The sequence below is a fragment of the Protomyctophum bolini genome, assembly GCF_963924005.1.
Source record: "Protomyctophum bolini genome assembly, chromosome: 19".
Classification (NCBI taxonomy): domain Eukaryota; kingdom Metazoa; phylum Chordata; class Actinopteri; order Myctophiformes; family Myctophidae; genus Protomyctophum; species Protomyctophum bolini.
Window position 1 is genome coordinate 6,996,664 of NC_137880.1, and position 19,891 is coordinate 7,016,554.

The window sequence follows — 19,891 nt, forward strand, 5'->3', positions numbered from 1 at the left end:
CTTGCAGGACGTAAATAGATATTTGTTTGTTTGTTTGTTTGTTTGTTTTGTTTGTTTGTTTATTTTCATGTACAAAAATATTTCGGAAAGGTCAATAAAAAATGTGAAGGAGAAAGCCTCAAAACCCTCCAGGGGCTCGCAAGTGGCTTCTCCAGGCATGTTTATATACATTCATAGTTGTTTGTTTAAAGAAAAAACAATCATACTGAACATGCAGATCTTAAACATTAGAATACAGATAAAATATAGGGACAGTGAAATAAGGACGGAAATGTAGGGGAGATCCGCCACGGATGTAACATTTTGCACGTTTCATTTTTTTACTCGGAGATCCGTTTAGCTACACATGTAATATTTTCAGGCAACGGACCTACACATGTCAGCTACCATAAACCACTTCAAGTTATTTTTTTGATAAAACAGGTCGGGAGTTATTAAACCGAACGTGGACGCTGTTTCAGTGTTACATTTGCTGCGCATATCGGATTAATTGTAACAGCATGGAGTATAAATGTAACAACGCTAAAAAACACCATTAAACATATCGTTTTCAGGTTAAAGCAATTATATTTCATTGAAGCAACTCCTTAGCATTGTTTTCATACCATGGATGTGATAAGAAAATGTATCAAACATATTGGGAAATATTAAATAGTATCGGGTGTACCAGTTTGGGCTTTTTTTTCAGTTCAATGGGGAAATACATTGATTAAACAAACGTTTGATTGATTGAGTTGTACAATGTTATACAACCCTAAACTAATTTTAGAATACACTACACAATACAATACAATTTTAGAACATATAATATTGGCCAATATGTCAAATATGTAAATATTACTTATAATGGCATTGAATGGAAGCGGACCATTTGTAACACATGTTACAATTGACCCTCCCTCCGAAGTTTTCTTTGCCGTTGCTTACAGACTAGAATGAACGTGAATTCCGTCTAAACACGATGCAAACTAATGAAGAACATAAGCATGAAGACATCCATGTGGATTTTTATTCACCAACACCAAAGAAAAAACTTGTAGCACACAAATACTCCAGGTGTAAAATTATACGCATTTTGAAAAAAGTCAGTTTTTCGCCAATAGCTCCCCGCAGGATGAAGGTAAACACTTCAAACTTCCTGGGCACGTAGAGTACGTTGCTGTACACATACTGACGCGATGGCGTCATGGTGGCGTTGACCAATCAAGAGATAACGTCCATGTTACAACCGTGAAGCGTTACAACCAAGGCGGCTCTCCCCTACTGTATAACAAGAACAAAGGGAAAAAAAAGCACAATAGACAGAAGTCAGACAATAAAACCGCTATAGGAGAACATTGATAGAGGCGGGATCAATGCGAGACTGATGACATATTTAAGCTGTGCCACAGCGCAAGTGTAAACTCAACCTAACAAGACTACAACTCGCAATTATTATGGAGATATCAGCTGCTTCCAGTTCATCGTTTCCGCTTGAGAGAGTCCAGATGCACTGACCACCATTTGATGAGATTTTGCATTGTAGACGACAAAACTATAAACAAGGTTGTTCTCGTTTGGATATAAAATTGCCAATTCTTCGCCGTTTCTCTAATTGTGGTAGACTTCTTTGTAAATTAAGTGACGCAGATGTCTAACAATAGCTTAACTCTTGCGAGTGTAAAATGAAGATGGTTTTCATTTTACACTCTCCACCTGGAACCCCTTCAAGGACCACTGGTGGTCCCCGGAACCGGAACCAACTGGTTTTGAAAACCAACTGCTCTCTAACCCATTCTGAACGGGAACACCTTTTGGCGTTTTAAGCATTATCATGTTATACTACTCAAATCTTTGAATATATATTCTTTCAGAGTGAACGTTTTTAACTCAAATCTTTGCTTCTGGGGGGGGGGGGGGGGGTCCCTGGAACAACATATTTTCAGATGGGGGGGGGGGGGGGGGGGGGGGGTGGGGTCGGCGGCCAATTACACAATATTTTTGGGGGTCCTTGTCATGAATATGTTTGAGAACCACTGACACATAGAAACATGAGGTTTCTTCAGAAACTGTAGAAGACATGTTGTAGAATTGTCCTCAGGTCTATAACCCCTTTTGGTGTCGGCATTACGTCATGCCTTAGCTATTGGAAAAATAGCAGACCTACAAGCTCATAGCGCTTGTAGGTCTGCTATTTTTGAAAAGAATCGAAGAACGACTGACACATAGAAAACATGGCTTTTTCAGAAAACGGAAAAATACATTTTGTTTTTTAGAATCTGATCTCAGGTCAGAATGGTCTATAACATGGCGTATAATGCCGTCTCTCCTTTACCTTGCTAGGTAACTCGTCGGCGGCGGCGGCGGCGGGGGCGGGGGCGGGGGCCACAGCGTCGAGGAGGGGGGGCCTCCTGGCCCACTTCCTGGAGCGCCATCGCCACTCGGAGCGGATGAAGATGGCGGGGCCCTTCACCATGGGCATCGGCATTTTCATCTTCATCTGCGCCAACGCCATACTCCACGAGAACAGAGACCGGGAGACCAAGGTATAAACGGCGGGGGGGAATATGTCGCACACCACCCCGTGTGAACGGAGTGGTGCAACAGTACAGTACCATCCCACTCGTTTTCCTCCTCAATCTCACCCATCAGAGGTGTGGCTTCCAGAGGTATACCTTTGCCTCGAAAAGTACCTATAGAAACCTCTAGGTATCAGGCCGGTAGTAAGGAAGGGAACACCACTGTATACAATATAACATGGGGGGAATATGTCGCGCACCACCCCGTGTGAACGAAGTGGTGCAACTGTACAGTACCATCCCACTCGTTTTCCTCCTCAATCTCACCCATCAGAGGGTGTGGCTTCCGGAGGTACCTTTGCCTTGAAAAGTACCTCTAGGTATCAGGCCGGTAGTAAGGAATGGAACACCACTGTATACTTGTATTGTGATATTATACCGTACTGTAGTGTATAGTCTGTACTGTGCTCCTGTACTGTATTCTGTATTGTATACACTGCAGTGGATCCCAAACGTTTTCATGTCAAGGACCGACCCCCCCCCCAAATTGACACTATAATCAGCCCCGCGGACCCCCGATTTGAAGAGATATGCCCTGCCAGGGACCCCCATAAGAGAAGATCTTTACGGCTCTGGCGTTGATTCTCAACCCGTTTAATTTGAAGGAACCCCCCGGTTTGACATGCATTAGTCTACGGATGTCCATTTAATGGCATTTCTTTTCTATACCCCCAATTTATATTGTAAAATCAACGTTAATTTAACTCTCAGAGCTATACAGACCCAAAAGGGTTCCGTTTTGGCTCCATCATTTAGCTGGGGACCCCCTGGAACTTCCTTTAACCCATTCTGACCTGAGATCAGATTCATACGAGGTTTCCACTGGACAACACACTGGTCTGATTAAGCCATTCTGACCTGAGATCAGATTCTAAAAAATGTCAGTCGATTTTTCAAAAATAGCAGACCTACAAGCTCGTAGCGCGCCACTCGGTGGCGCGCTATGAGCTTGTAGATCTGCTATTTTCCAATAGCTAAAGCATAACATGATGCTAACATCAAAATGGGTTCCCGGTCACAATGGTTTAAGGACCACTGGTCATAGCTATGAACTTGTAGGGTCTGCTATTTTTTAAAAAATCGTTAAAATGTGCCTCAAATATTTTTCGACGTCAGGCCTGAATGGGTTAAAGCCCTATACGCACACGTGCACCTAGAGAAAGCTACTGTATTGTCACAGGCCAGAACAATCATGCAGCATAGCCCAGTGGCCGACATTCATGTTCGCTAATCTCCACGCAATGCAATATGAGTCACTAAGAGAATGTATACTTTACATTAGCATTTATATAAAGAATAGCCTACCATCAACAAACTTGTGCAAATTCCTTCGGGCACTTGTTGTATTACCACTTGGGGAAGCATTTTGCTCGTCCTATCCCCGAGAGGAAATTGCTTTTACATAATATTCTCTTCATAGCTGATGGCTGCTCAGATAGCTCTGATGAGCTGAGGGGAGGTGAGGGCTAGTGTTGGAGGTTAAGTAGCCTCGGAAACCCAGCCGTTTTTATTTCCAGGGAGAAAGAAAAAAGTCTGGGGTCCGAGTCCAATTCTTCAATTCGGCAAAGCGTAGCGCAAACGTCGATCACTCTCTGCTGATTTCTGATCGTCTGCTACCTTTGTTAAATTGACGCATACACGCACACCCGTACACACTCCTCTCTCTCTCTCTCTCTCTCTCTCTCTCTCTCTCTCTCTCTCTCTGTCGCTCTAGTTCATTAGTCTCATGACGCGCAGCTGCGTCTAGATTCTCCCAGCGGATAGAAAGCATAGGTGGACCCCTGCAGGCTATAGAGGTTTAAGTGCATGCAGTTTCCGACACGTATAGACGGGCAGAGCAAGCCAAGGATCGAACCGACGACTTTCCGGTTCTCTGGCGGCCTTTGCCAGCTGGCCTCTCTCTCTCTACCCACTCAGCTGCAGTTGTTCTGACTGTATGATTCCATGTGCCACTGCCAGCTAAATAAAAGGGCCCGGAGGACTTTTGTGTGCGTGCTTGTTTTGTTTTTTTCTTCTTCTATAAACGTGAAGGACACTAACAATAGACTCATCTACGTCCACAGTCAATACAGAGGTCACATTTCTCATCCTGATTCCTCCTCTCCCGTTCCTCTCATCGTCCACTCTCCTCACCGCCTGAGTGTTTCCGTTGTATCCCATTTTAACTCTCCCGAGTTCGACCTTTTGCACTATAGCATACCAGGTAAACGTCACAGCTATAGCGTCTTCAACCGCTTATCTGGAATCGGGTCACGGGGGGGGGGGGGGGGGGTAACTGTTCCAACAGAGGTCTTTACTGCCACCTCGGACCGTGACGTCCACCGTTGAGAAAACAGGCTTGAAAGGTTCACTTCTGTGGGTCTCTAACATTACACCTATAGCTACATGTTTGGGCATTATTTCATATGCACATGTCGTTTTCAGCTCTGACACATATTTCAGACATGCTCTAGTATGTGAAGAGTCTGCATGTGCTATTAACTCATTTAATTCTCTGGTGAAAAGCTGTAATTTTCTCAGTCAAATCTGGTCAACATTTGTGGTGAAGCAATTTGTATAGCCTACTATGAATGGAGATGAGCTAACTGAGCTATGGGTCTAGATGGTGAACTATAGGTGACCGCGGCATTACCTCAGGTGTATCGCCTTATAACTAATTATCTCACCTCCTCGTGATTAACACTTTGACTGGCGCCCGCTGGCGCCAGCTGGTCCAGGCGTGCCTTTTTCACTATAGCCACCGAGTGGCGCTCTATACGAGCTTCCAGGTCGACTGACATAGATACATAGCCCAAAATGTCCAGGCCATAAAATGGGTTAATAATTGTGTGACGCTGTCTCCGCCCTGCAGGTGATCCACATGAGGGACATGTACTCCACGGTCATCGACATCCACCGCCTCAGACAGAGGGAGCACAACAAGCACCGCCGGCCGCCGCCGCCGCACGAAGCAGCAGCGCTCCTCCTCCGCCGCGGCTCCTTCTTCTACGCGCCGTCGGAGCCCGGGGGCGGGGAGGAGAGCCCCCCCCCCGCCGCAGGCGCCGCCCCCCCAACGCTGGCCTTCTCTCTGCACCGCGGAGGAGGCGGAGGAGGAGGAGCGGGGGGCTCGGCGGAGGAGGAGGAGGGCCTCCTGGGAGGAGCCGAGTACCAGAGGTGGGAGTGGGGAGGAGGGGCGTCGTTCTCCGTCGCGTCGTCCTCGCTGTCGTCGGCGTTCACGACGCTGCCCGTCATCAAGCTGAACAACTGCGTCATCGACGAGCCGGAGACGGAGGCCATCGTCACCACCACCGAGGAGGAGCGGACGACGACGAGAGGGGGGGCGGCGGACGACGACGAGAGGGGCCCGATGAGGCGGCAGCAGCAGCGGGAGAGGTCGTCGCGTTGGGGGGCGGCGGTCGGCGGCGGCGGCGGGGGGACGAGCCCCCCACCCACCGGCATGACGACGATGCTCTCCCTGGCCGTGCCGGGCGCGGCGGCCGCCACCACCGTGGCCGCCAAGGCGTCCTCCTTCAAGCCGCCGCCCGGCGGGCGGCTGCTGCTGCAGCGCAGCCTCTCCGCGACGTGCTCGCCGCGTTCCTCCTCCTCCTCCTCCTCGCTCTCTCCGGCGGCGTCGTCGTCCTCTACCTCGGGCTGCTGGCTGCTGTCCCCGGGGCGGCGGGCGGGGTCGGCCGCCAGCAGGAGCCACCAGGACCTGCAGCAGCAGCAGCAGCGGCCGTGGGGCGACTCTGAGTCGTCGCCGTCACCCTCCCTCCTCGTGCACACGCTCGGCGGCGGACACTCCAAGTCGCTGGACCTGCAGGAGCGCAGAGTGCCGCTCAGCGCACTCAGCGTGCTCGGCGGCCGTGATCACCATCACCATCACAACCATCATCAGGAGCAGCGCATCGAGCGCAAGCACCCCAGCTGGCCCCGCCTCGACCGGAGCAGCAGCAGCGGCGGCGGTGGCAGTAGCCGCGGCAGCAAAGGATACGTGCTCCTGGAGGACAGGGAGGAGGGGACGGGGACGACGGCGGGGGGGGACGACAGGTCGGGGGCCGAATCGGCGGCGGCGGCTTCGGCGAGGAGGGACTACAGCAAGAGGGAGAAGCTCCTCATGATATCCAGGTCGCACAACAACCTGAGCTTCGAGCACGACGACGAGTTCAACAGCGGCGGCGGCGCTGCGCTGAAGAGGGGCAGCTCCGAGACTCGCTTCTGAGCGGGACGCCGCGCAAGCCCCGCGCTCGTTGTGTCGTCGTCCGGTTACCGTTTAGCGCCTCGTTGCGTCGTCGTGCCGTTCGGCGCGCTATGCGGGGCGGTTGGTCGAGCGGCGTCCAAAAAGCTGGAGGAGTTTCCGTTTGTTTTGACGGACACAAACACCCCGCGCTGGATATTTGGATCTATGAGACTTTTCAGGGGGTTTTTCCCCCCCCAATATGCTCAGTTTTACATGTATCATTACATGTGTTACATACCGGCATTACGTCACACGTTTGGGTGGGTTGTCTTGGAGATGCCGTTAAAACCGCATCTCAGAGAGCTCATCCAAAATGAAACAAAAAGGACCTCAGAATGAAGATACCGTAACCATCACGCATAACAGTCAAGCTCTAAGTCAGTTCCGACAGGGTTTCAACTATGGTAGCGCCGTGAATAGATAGATAAGATTCAATCTGAATTTGTATGTTTTAGGATAAAACATCAATTGGGCTAATTGGGACATCACGGGTGTCATCCTTTTGGAACTGCCTTGTCAAGTCTAGTAACATTGGCCTATAGCTTTTCTGTATTTTAACAAGTGCAGTCCAGTCCACATCCAGTCGTTGTGTGTTGCAGTGTTGTAGGAGAACCCTGGAAGTGGATGCACTGTTGAAATGAGGCAGACATGTTGAACACTAAACTGTGTTGAGGAATGCGTGCTGGGAATTAATGCCGCAACATGGCGAATAGAGGATGTTCAGATGCAAAGGTTCTCCTCTGAGAGAGAGCGCATACAAATCAAATAGTTCTCCTTCAGTCCCACCAGGGATGACTTCTCTCACCGCATCCATTTCACCTCCTCTTTGGCCTTCCGTTTCTTCCCTGCAGGCAGCTCCATCCTCAGCATCCTTCTCCCATTGTATACCCCTCCCTCATTCCTCCTCTGCACACGTACAGAGGGGGTACTAGTCGACTAGTTGTTAAAGGGATTGTGACATTAAAAAAAAGGTTTTGGAATTGTTCTTATTTTTTTTAGGTTTTCTAATCTCAATTGCACCCAAAAAACATGAACTTTTTAACATTCAGTATAGATTTTCTGTGATCTGGGGTTTTCTGGCTCAAACAGGCCTCTGATTTGCCGGCAGTTTGTGATGTAAGATCCTGCAAATCCCATATATGTCAATGGGATTTGCCAGCAGATGTCACTGTTTTCACTGTTTTGCCTGTTTCCATTGTAGCTCAAAAGGCTTCCAAACCCCAAAGAAAACTTCAGACCACAGAAAATCCACTGAATGTTCAAAGTTCAGGTTTTTTGGGTGTAATTGAGGTCATAAAACCTAAAATAAAAAAAAATAAAATAAAAAAATGAAAATGAATGTCATAAAACCTTTAACTATTATGTAAAAAACAACAACGACAACTATAGACTAGTTGCTTAACGCCCTATAGTCCAACCCCGTCTCAGCGTCATCCCCCCCCCTTCACACCTTCTAACCAGGACTGATGATCGTCGTCTTAGCATTTCTGAGCTCACCTTGTGTGTGTGGAGAAATAGTAGCATCCTCGATTCTGCCACCTCCTCCACCTCTGCGTCTCCTCCTTTTCAAGCCAGCGGGCGGCGCTGTTTCCAAGCCGACGTGCGGCGCAATGGCTGCAGGGCCGTCTCACTCATGCCGTCTCACTGCCGTCTCATATAAGTGTACACACAAGTGTAAAGTAATGCAACCCGACCTGGAGTTATACGGATGAATAAATCAATACAGAGGATTTGTCTGTGAGCCACTATTGATTGTGTGCGTGCGTGTGTGTGTGTGTGTGTGTGTGTGTGTGTACCTGTGTGTGCGTGTGTACAGTATGTGTATGTGTGTGCGTGTGTACAGTATGTGTATGTGTGTGCGTGCGAGTGTCACCGTCTAATTCTCATGGAATAGTATAGTAGTAGATGTCACGAGTCCATACAAAATCTGCTATTTTGGCTTTTTTTTTGCTTGTTGGCCTTACGAGAATTCAGACCCCCCCCATGCCTCTTTAACGCTCTCTGCACGTCCCCGAATGGAACGCTGGGTACTATGAATCATTAGTGTGACGTCCCGGAGCAGTTACAGAGAAGTGCAAGATGCTATAAGCGAGCACAGACTCCTCATTGTTTTTGACATTTTAACTGGAACAACCTGGGAATTCATGTTTTGTTCACCTTCCAAACTCTGTGTGTGTCTGACTGCGTGTACTCGCGCGCACGCACACACACACGCACGCACGCACGCACGCACGCACGCACGCACGCACAAGCTCAAGTCATGGAGTAAATATTTTCGGTGGTCATTAAGATAAAAAAAAAAGAAAAAGCACTTAGTTTAAATCATGCCCTTCCTGCAGCCAGAGCTGTGAGCTCATTGAAAATGACCTTCGGTCACAACTTGTGTGCAACATGAACATAACCATCTAAGGAAGTATACAAATAACGTGGATTTATGAGCTGTGTCGGGAACACTGTATGCTTGTTCTGACAACAAAGGAGCAGAGACAGGAAAAAAACATAGCATTCAGCTGTGTTCACGCTGGCATGCATTGCAGATACAAAGATACTGTCTGTCTAGCATTAATTTTTCAATGGAAAACATCCGACATTGTAGCTGCTATACAACAGCTACGAAAAGCTATAGCGTGTCGCTGTTATTATGTGAGAGTTGGCTTTGGTCCGCGACGTAAACGTCTCTAAATGAATACTTTTGTAAACGTTCTATGGGGACAATTAGGGATCTGCCATGCGGAAGCTGGGGGGGGGGGGGGGGGTGGGGGGTTATGAAACTCGACCGCCACTCGCTTCCGCTGCAGTGCGTCGGTCTGACATAATGCGCTGCGGTTTGGGGTATAGAGTGTCGGACTGATGCGGCCACCTGCAATTGTGTAAAGGCAGTCTGTGTGGACATGCATGCTCAAAAGACAATTCATAATAATAATGATAATGAGGCAGCACCGAGAATTCAGAGTTAAGCCCCATTCAGACCGAAGAAGCAGAAGCTAGCTTCTGCTTCTTCGTCCCATGTTATCTCTATGCTGAACAGCTTCTGCGTTTAAAAGCTGGAAGAATAGCTTTTTTTTGTTTTTGCTTTTTTTTTTTCTCACCGGACCTTAACTTTAAAGCAGCTTTTAAAAGCTGGAGCTTTAAAAATCTGCGTGTAGCCAATCAGAGCACAGCGTGGTTTGAGGAGGCGGAGTTGAGCTCATTTTACAAAACCGAAAACCCTCTGGAAAGCTGTCCGACCCAATTGTCCGCATTAAAAAATAAACTTTTTGAATATGGGCTGTATATGAAATATGAATGGATATTTGGCAAGACCATAGCATATTTTGTGATAGAAATTAAAGTTTATATGAGAAACAAGTTGTCGAAGCGGTGAAAACAGGTTGTGTTCCGTGTGCCGTCGCGAGTGTCACGTTTCTGGGGACAAGTCATCGTGCATTCACCCCCCCCTCCGGTTCTCATCGAAGCTATGGATGGACTACTGAACTGAACTCTCCGGAACGCTATCCGTCGCTGACGCTGATTGTGGACTAAACAGTGCACACACACACGGTTGATAAATTAGCAGATATAGATAGATAGACAAACAACTAAACAATAGTTGTGTCGGGAGTTTTCGCCAAAACCTTCCCCGAGAAGAGGGAAGCAGCAGCCCGCTCTCAGCGCGTTTCTGTGCCGATCCTCGTGTGTCTCTCGGTAGTATGTTGAAGCTTTTGCGCCGTCAATCAATACCTTTAAAATAAATAATTAATAGCCTTTATATCAGTTGTATGTACCCCCCCCCCCCCCACACACACACACACACACACACACACACACACACACACACAGTACACAGTACAGTAGTCCCCAGTACTGGAACGCCGAGGAGAGCTGTGCTCGGAGACGATTTGCGGGACGTTTCCTCGCACTAAAATGAATTGCCCTTGTCGCGGGACCTCGCCCTGAGCACAGGGCGTTGACCACTGGTGTACGCTCCTCGACACCCAGTCTCAACTTAGGGGGTCCTCCGCGGGCCGGGCCACAGGGTCCAGAAGTCGGTCCACTTTCGTGTGTGTGTGTGTGTGTCGCTGCATTGTATGTTGATTGTTGAAACGTGGGCACCGTGAATCATACCTTTAAAAAATAATTAATAGCCTTTATATCAGTTGTATGTACCCCCTCTATTTATGCAATATGTTGCCCATGTTTTGTGATTGGTTTGCTGCGTTCTGAATCGATAAACCAATCGCATATATTTATTTGAGGGAATCATTTCAGACAGCGCCGAGATAGGAGCTCCCTTCCACGGGAGACTTGGGACTGAATGTCCGGAAATCGCACGTAAACATAAGCTGTTTTAATTGCTTTTACGACGTGCTGGATACATACAATTGTATTTCTACGGTATGCTCTTTCTAAATCAACATTAACATTACATACAGAGCCGCCATTTAAAACAATGCCCGGAGTGTTTCGCTCGTGGCCTAGGGGGGAGAGGAGAGCGGAGTGTGGGGGGGAGACATGAACACTGAAGACGGGGAGGATTGAGATCCGGTCCGTTCGGTTATTTACAAACAAGTTTACCAAGATTATATTATTTATTCATCCATACATAGGTTATGATGTAACTAAATATATCATTATTTCTCCTCTACAGTCGCTATTTTACATTTTAGACTTTCAAATGCGCATCTGCTCAAACTGCCCGTCTCTCGTCTCAAAGCCAGACAGCCAGTCCAGGCAGCTTGAGTGACAGGTACCTTGTACACGCCCACTTTCTCAAAAAAAAGCTGCGTCTTTTAGAGTTCTGCTTCTGCTTTTTAAAGCAGCTTCTTCGGTCTGAATGGGGCTTTATGGAGTGTAAAGCTCCGTTCAGACCGAAGAAGCTGCTTTAAAAAGCAAAAGCAGAACTCAGAAAGACGCAGCTTTTTTTTGAGAAAGTGGGCGTGTACAAGGTACCTGTCACTCAAGCTGCCTGGACTGGCTGTCTGGCTTTGAGACGAGAGACGGGCAGTTTGAGCAGATGCGCATTTGAAAGTCTAAAATGTAAAATAGCGACTGTAGAGGAGAAATAATGATATATTTAGTTACATCATAACCTATGTATGGATGAATAAATAATATAATCTTGGTAAACTTGTTTGTAAATAACCGAACGGACCGGATCTCAATCCTCCCCGTCTTCAGTGTTCATGTCTCCCCCCCACACTCCGCTCTCCTCTCCCCCCTAGGCCACGAGCGAAACACTCCGGGCATTGTTTTAAATGGCGGCTCTGTATGTAATGTTAATGTTGATTTAGAAAGAGCATACCGTAGAAATACAATTGTATGTATCCAGCACGTCGTAAAAGCAATTAAAACAGCTTATGTTTACGTGCGATTTCCGGACATTCAGTCCCAAGTCTCCCGTGGAAGGGAGCTCCTATCTCGGCGCTGTCTGAAATGATTCCCTCAAATAAATATATGCGATTGGTTTATCGATTCAGAACGCAGCAAACCAATCACAAAACATGGGCAACATATTGCATAAATAGAGGGGGTACATACAACTGATATAAAGGCTATTAATTATTTTTTAAAGGTATGATTCACGGTGCCCACGTTTCAACAATCAACATACAATGCAGCGACACACACACACACACACACACGAAAGTGGACCGACTTCTGGACCCTGTGGCCCGGCCCGCGGAGGACCCCCTAAGTTGAGACTGGGTGTCGAGGAGCGTACACCAGTGGTCAACGCCCTGTGCTCAGGGCGAGGTCCCGCGACAAGGGCAATTAATTTTAGTGCGAGGAAACGTCCCGCAAATCGTCTCCGAGCACAGCTCTCCTCGGCGTTCCAGTACTGGGGACTACTGTACTGTGTACTGTGTGTGTGTGTGTGTGTGTGTGTGTGTGTGTGTGTGGGGGGGGGGGGGGGTACATACAACTGATATAAAGGCTATTAATTATTTATTTTAAAGGTATTGATTGACGGCGCAAAAGCTTCAACATACTACCGAGAGACACACGAGGATCGGCACAGAAACGCGCTGAGAGCGGGCTGCTGCTTCCCTCTTCTCGGGGAAGGTTTTGGCGAAAACTCCCGACACAACTATTGTTTAGTTGTTTGTCTATCTATCTATATCTGCTAATTTATCAACCGTGTGTGTGTGCACTGTTTAGTCCACAATCAGCGTCAGCGACGGATAGCGTTCCGGAGAGTTCAGTTCAGTAGTCCATCCATAGCTTCGATGAGAACCGGAGGGGGGGGTGAATGCACGATGACTTGTCCCCAGAAACGTGACACTCGCGACGGCACACGGAACACAACCTGTTTTCACCGCTTCGACAACTTGTTTCTCATATAAACTTTAATTTCTATCACAAAATATGCTATGGTCTTGCCAAATATCCATTCATATTTCATATACAGCCCATATTCAAAAAGTTTATTTTTTAATGCGGACAATTGGGTCGGACAGCTTTCCAGAGGGTTTTCGGTTTTGTAAAATGAGCTCAACTCCGCCTCCTCAAACCACGCTGTGCTCTGATTGGCTACACGCAGATTTTTAAAGCTCCAGCTTTTAAAAGCTGCTTTAAAGTTAAGGTCCGGTGAGAAAAAAAAAAAGCAAAAACAAAAAAAAGCTATTCTTCCAGCTTTTAAACGCAGAAGCTGTTCAGCATAGAGATAACATGGGACGAAGAAGCAGAAGCTAGCTTCTGCTTCTTCGGTCTGAATGGGGCTTAAGGATTTTACTCGAGTCATAGGCGGACTTTGAACTTGACGCCAGGGGGTGTGACTGCTTGGCGAGCGACTCCGAGCGATTTTTTTTAACCTTTATTTTATTATTTTAGTCGTTTTTACAATGCCCTAAACCCCTAAAAATGAGTTATTTAGGTATAGTACAGCAGCTCACACACATACACACATGCACTACAGCCGTACAGCGAGTCATCATATCATGATAAGAGAGATGATTACAAACTACAGTCAGAAGCCATAAGTTAAGTTTGAAAAAAAAAAAGAAAAAAAAAATATATATTTTTATTTTTATTGCCAGGGGGTGCAGTGCACCCCCTGCACCCCCCCAGAATCCACCCATGACTCGAGTAAGGAGAAAAGACTTACATGACCTGTTCATGTATGTGGAAACCCCCGTCTGACTCCCGGAGTCACAAAAAGGCGACAGCTTTTATAGCTCCCACTCCCACCATAACCAAACCCCCAACATATAATATAGCCTCAAGGCATTCACCAAAATGGGACAGTGAAACATCATAAAACAAACAGCACCGAACAGCACCAAACTGTATAACTTGGAGTATTATTAAATTGTTTTATCTCTTCATTTCCACGACAAATGCACTCGCGCCCCCTCCACGGGAAGAAAAAAATGCAACCTATACTGTCGCAATAAAGGCAATTTTGGGGGGAAATTGTGGAGTCTTGTGTATATGTGGGCCTTCAGCATGTACGACAGTTTTCATAATATGAATTATGATTTTGAGCGATTCAGCCCTGGGAATCAACCTGAACGCCAAGACGATAGGACAGGAATATATAGTCCATGTCTCTACTGTATATGTACAGTATATGACTCCTCTGTCTCTCGACATTCATTTAGAAAGGAATTCACCTTTAAATATTTAAAAGAACGCGAGCCGTGCTCTGAATTATCTTTCTTTGTTTCCTGCCGCCTTGCTGCGCCTCTCCTTGCACACACACACACACACACACACACACTCACACTCACACGAACTTGCACACTCACACGCACACACATGCACACACACACACACACACACACACACACACACACACACACACACACACACACACACACCACCACACGCATGGTACCCCTCTGTTCAGTTACACTTCTCTCTTCATCATCGTCATGTGAAATCATAAATAGCACACACACGCACACACAAGCACGCGCACACACACACACACACACACACACACACACACACACACACACACACACACACACACACACACATTTCCAGCTTACATGAAAGCGTACTCACTCACCCCCTGCAGGACCATGAATACATATTTTATTTCCAAGCCACACATAAATGTATATACAGTAGGACATACTGTATGTGTGTGTGTGGGGGGGGGGGGGAACGTGCACGTGTCGCGCATGCACGCACGCACATATCGACATTCAGATGAGTAGGAGAATGGCTCATAATGCTGCCTCATCCTTCATGTTGTTACCGTGCGGTAACAGATGATGCATATAGGGCAGGGATACACACACACACACACACACACACACACACACACACACACACACACAGTATACAGAGTGCTGCCACGCATGCAGGCTGGGCTGCGGGGTGCCCACCACCACCACGGCCGCCGTGACAAATAGCCCCGAAACTGCGTTTATACCAGCAGCCACCACCGGGCTCCGCCAAACTTTCTCAAGTGTTCAATGCCTCTGGGCCCCAGTTGCGTTGTCTGCGTCACGCTATAGTTACGCCCCTCCCCCCCTGGGTACAACATGGTGACTGTTTTTATTACGTTTATCTTCCAAAAATGATGTTTGTAGCAAATTCAACGTAAACAAGGCGGAAAACCGGGGGGCGGAACAAGTCAGTAAAAGATCGCCTGCTGGTTCGTCAGCGAGGGGACCAATCTGAAGGCTGACAATTGGTGGATTGGCTAATAGAGCGCCGCAGTCCCTCCCCCTTTCAGAAAAGCGAGTGGCCCAGGAAATGAAAACACAATGCATTCTCCCATCGGCAATTCTAATATAATTTATTTAAAGACGGTTACGCCGCGGACAAAGCCAACTCGGATCGTGACGAATCATGACAATGAACACAATGTTTTGGGCCGATCAAATCATTAGAAAGAAGAAAAGAAAGTCAGGAGACAACACTATTTGTTTTGTTTTTCGTCCTATAAATTATTTGATCGGCCCAATAAAACATTGTGTTCATTGTCATGATTCGTCACGATCCGAGTTGGCTTTGTCCGCGGCGTAACCGTCTTTAAATAAATTATATTAGAAGTGCCGATGGGAGAATGCATTGGGGTTTCATTTCCTGGGCCACTCGCTTTTCTGAAAGGGGGCGGGACTGCGGCGCTCTATAAAGGCCTGATATAAAATACCAATATGAATGTGAATATGCATGTGAATCAAATCCCTAGGTGATCCCTAGGTGATTAAACCACAAAAGCTCGAAAGTGACGGAAGAAATAGTCTCTATGAACAGGTTGAAAAGTATCTTGCCACTAATAAATTAATGTACGAGTTCCAATCTGGTTTCAGAACACCCCAATCCACTGACACATGTGCCTCCTCTTATTTGAGCGACCACATCAAACACGGGGTGGATGCTGCAGGCAAATACTGTTTAGTATAGTGGAGCCACTGCTGGCGTACTGTGGGTTGTTGTAAGTGGAAGAGAAGTGACTGTCGGTGAACGTCATTTGTACTGTGTTCGTTGAGAAGGCAGGAAGAGATATCGGACGCAAAACAGTCAGGCAAAACATCAGCATATGGTTATCCTCTCTACGAGATAAAAGGGAGCATTACACGCATGCACACACAGAGCTGAATCCCATGTCCATCCATTATCTATTCATATCCAGGACATCAACGGAAGGGAAGACTTTGATGTACAGGTATAAGCTCTCCCTCACACTGTGTGTGTGTGTGTGTGTGTGTGTGTGTGTGTGTGTGTGTGTGTGTGTGTGTGTGTGTGTGTGTGTGTGTGTATGCATGCGTGACATGGATAATAAGCTCCTCTAGTGTCTTTATACATAAATTACTGTGTGTCTGTCTGTCTGTCTGTCTGTCTGTCTGTCTGTGTGTGTGTGTGTGTGTGTGTGTGTGTGTGTGTGTGTGTGTGTGTGTGTGTGTGTGTGTGTGTGTGTGTGTGTGTGTGTGTGATTTCTTCGTAATGGCAGAGACTTCGTAATGGCAAACACTTCGTAATGGCAGAGACTTCGTAACGGCAGAGACTTCGTAATGGCAGAGACTTCGTAATGGCAGAGACTTCGTAATGGCAGACACTTCGTAATGGCAGAGACTTCGTAATGGCAGACAATTCGTAACGGCAGAGACTTCGTAATGGCAGAGACTTCGTAATGGCAGAGACTTCGTAATGGCAGAGACTCCGTAATGGCAGACAATTCGTAATGGCAGAGACTTCGTAACGGCAGAGACTTCGTAATGGCAGAGACTTCGTAACGGCAGAGACTTCGTAATGGCAGAGACTTCGTAATGGCAGACACTTCCTAATGGCAGAGACTTCCTAATGGCAGACACTTCGTAATGACTCAGCCAGCGGGTGAAGACCGGGAAGTCCATCTCCGAGCTGAGGACCATCAGCACCCCCAGGCTCCCCCCCCCCCCCCCCCTGCAGGGCTGTGTCCTGTCTCCCCTTCTGTTTTCCCCTCTACACCAACTGCTGCTCCTCTACCAGCCACCAGTCGGTCAAACTTCTGAAGTTTGCAGATGACATACCACCACCCTGGTCTCCAGGGAGGATGAGTCTGCCTATACAGGAGCTATAGATCGACTTGCTGCTGACCTGGTGCACCCGAAACAACCATAGAGCTAAATGCTCTCAAGACAGTGGGGCTGACCGTGGACTTCAGGAGGACCCCGGTCCCCCCCCCCCCCCCCATCATATTGGTATAGGCACTCCAGTCGCCACAGTGGAGTCATTTAGATTAGATTAGATAAGGTTCAATTTGTTGTCACTGCACATAGTATACAAATACTTTGACAAATTAAATGAATAGTGGCGTCCAACCAGAGTGCAAAACAGTAATGGGAATAAATACACTTGTTGTTGAATGTACAGCATGTACAGTATGTACAGTAATATATAATAAATAGGAAATAAATAGAAAAATAGACAATGAAGTATAAATATAAATAAGGAGTATGCATATATATATATACACACCCACCCACACAAGCCATAAGCCATAACATGCTATAGTGTATGTATGGTGTGAGCATGAGAGTTCAGATGGGAAGGAGGAAAGGGGGGACGGAAGGGGGTATCATTGTTCAGTGTCATTGAGGAGGGGCAGAGTTCAGCAGGGAGACAGCAACAGGAAATAAGCTGTTCCTGAGCCTACTAGTGCGGGAACCAATAGGATGGAAGAAGGGTAAAGAGTCTGTGGTTTGGGTGAGAGGGGTCTTTCAGGATGCCTCTCGCCCTGCGCGGACACCTTTGGCGCTGTAGATCCCCAATGGACGGGTGTCGGGTGCCGATGATGTACTGGGCCGTTTTTTACTACCCGTTGCAGGGCCTTTCCGATCAGACACTGTGCAGCTGTTGTACCACACTGAGATGCAGTTTGTCAAGATGCTCTCAATGGTGCAGCGGTAAAAGTTCACCAGAATCCGGGGATCAAGGTGAGCCTTCCTCAGTCTCCTTAGGAAGTATAGACGCTGCTGCGCCTTCTTGAACAGGGTGGAGCATGTTGAGATGTTGAGATTCCATGGTGTTCACCAGAGAGGTGAACACCCAGGAACTTGAAGCTGGACACCCGCTCCACCACAGCCCCGTTGATGTGGATCGGGGTGTGGTCAGAGCGGTTAGTTCTCCTATAGTCCACAATATAGGCATGCCGCGGTTTACCGAATTTCGGTAACACCGTGGCATGGAACATCCACGGTGTCGACACCGTGAGATTTCCGAGCTTGCGGTATTTGATTACAGCGTCGGTGGGCGGCGCATGCTGTGCATAATATGCAAAGCAACTCCACTCGCACACTAAGGCAAAACATTTATTTTCACCACACAGCTGCAGTAGATTGAAAAGTTGCATCCTATTCCTACCTTTGAGTTAGTGTTGCTGGAAGAGGGGGTGGAGTTATGGGGTTTGTATGCTGTGAGTGCCTGAATGCCTTGCCACAATGCGCCGAGAGTCAGAGTTGTTGAAGTGCTCCTCGATCCGCAGTTTATACAGTATGTATATTTGGCTCTCCAGATGCCCTTCTTCAGGTCAGCCCTGGCTGAGCTGTAGGCCTCCTCCGTGTCACCAGCCCTAAAAGCAGCGTCTCGTGCCTTTAGCAGTAGGCGGACCTCAGCATTCGATAGCGTTGTATAGACATATAGCACTGCATAGTATAATATGCATGACTTCATCGTATAGACATTCCACTGTTAGATTCTTAGCTTATGATTCTTAGCTTATGATTCATGATGACCTTTTTTGATGTATTACCATGTTTTAGTTTTTGCTTATACTGTTAAAGTCGCTCCGCTAAATGCCTGAATTGTAACTTGTAAATTGAGCTTGTATATAGATACACACACACACACACACACACACACATACCCATGCACTTCAGTGTCCTCATCTGACTTATTGGCACTGCGGTTGTCATGTCTCCCCAATCCCGACCCCCCCCCCCCCCCCCCACTCGCCTCCCCCCACCCACGTCAGCGTCTCCCCCCTGAACACCATCTAATTATGTACAACCCACAGCCTCGTACAGTGAGCCGCTACAGGGCTGTATAGCAGCAGCGGTTGAAATATGCATGAGCATCACACATCATGCACACACACACGCACGCACGCACAGACGCACAAACACGCAGAGACGCGCGTGTTCCTACGTGTGTGTGTGTGTGTGTGTGGCAAACAGCAGGGGCGCCAGCCTCGTTGCCATGGCAGCCATAGGAATGTATTCTGGACCCCCCCCCCCCCCCCCCCCGCGCCTTGAGTGATGACACACGCACACGCACGTGCACGCACGCGCGCGCACATTCCACGCTTTATAATGGCCGAATGGGACGTTCTCATAATATGAAACAGAATACGAGAACGGCATCGAGCAGACCGATATAAAGCCCCACTTTAGAAGGAAAATAGACGGTCTATACAGTATAGTACAACAACGTGTATAGATCTGCTTTGCCTCATGAATACATCTTTGGAACATTCGTCTGCGGCAACAACTGCGCCATCCCCCGTCCGTCCATGCAGGGGTCATAATATAGTCATGCTGGCTCGTGGTAGACATTTTGTGTCAAAATTAAATGTTGTAAAAAAAAAAAGAGTATTATACCCATAATGAGCTATCCCATAATGACCATATAACACAGGTCTGTATAAGTCTCGGAGGCCCCTTTTCCACCGGTTGGTTCCCAATGGGAACCGCTTCAGTTC

At 47.5% G+C, this 19,891-nt stretch overlaps 1 protein-coding gene across 1 annotated transcript in view; it reads left to right on the plus strand.

Moving 5' to 3' along the window:
- Positions 1 to 8,492, plus strand: part of tmem200a (transmembrane protein 200A) — a gene marked incomplete at its 5' end in the record, with an annotated part of 10,907 nt that extends 2,415 nt beyond the window's left edge. Inside the window, 2 exon segments of the mRNA XM_080790244.1 lie at positions 2,323 to 2,525; positions 5,410 to 8,492. Of these exon segments, the coding sequence (XP_080646370.1) occupies positions 2,323 to 2,525; positions 5,410 to 6,756 (1,550 nt within the window). The 3' untranslated portion in view covers positions 6,757 to 8,492.
- Between the last annotated feature and the right edge of the window lie 11,399 nt (positions 8,493 to 19,891).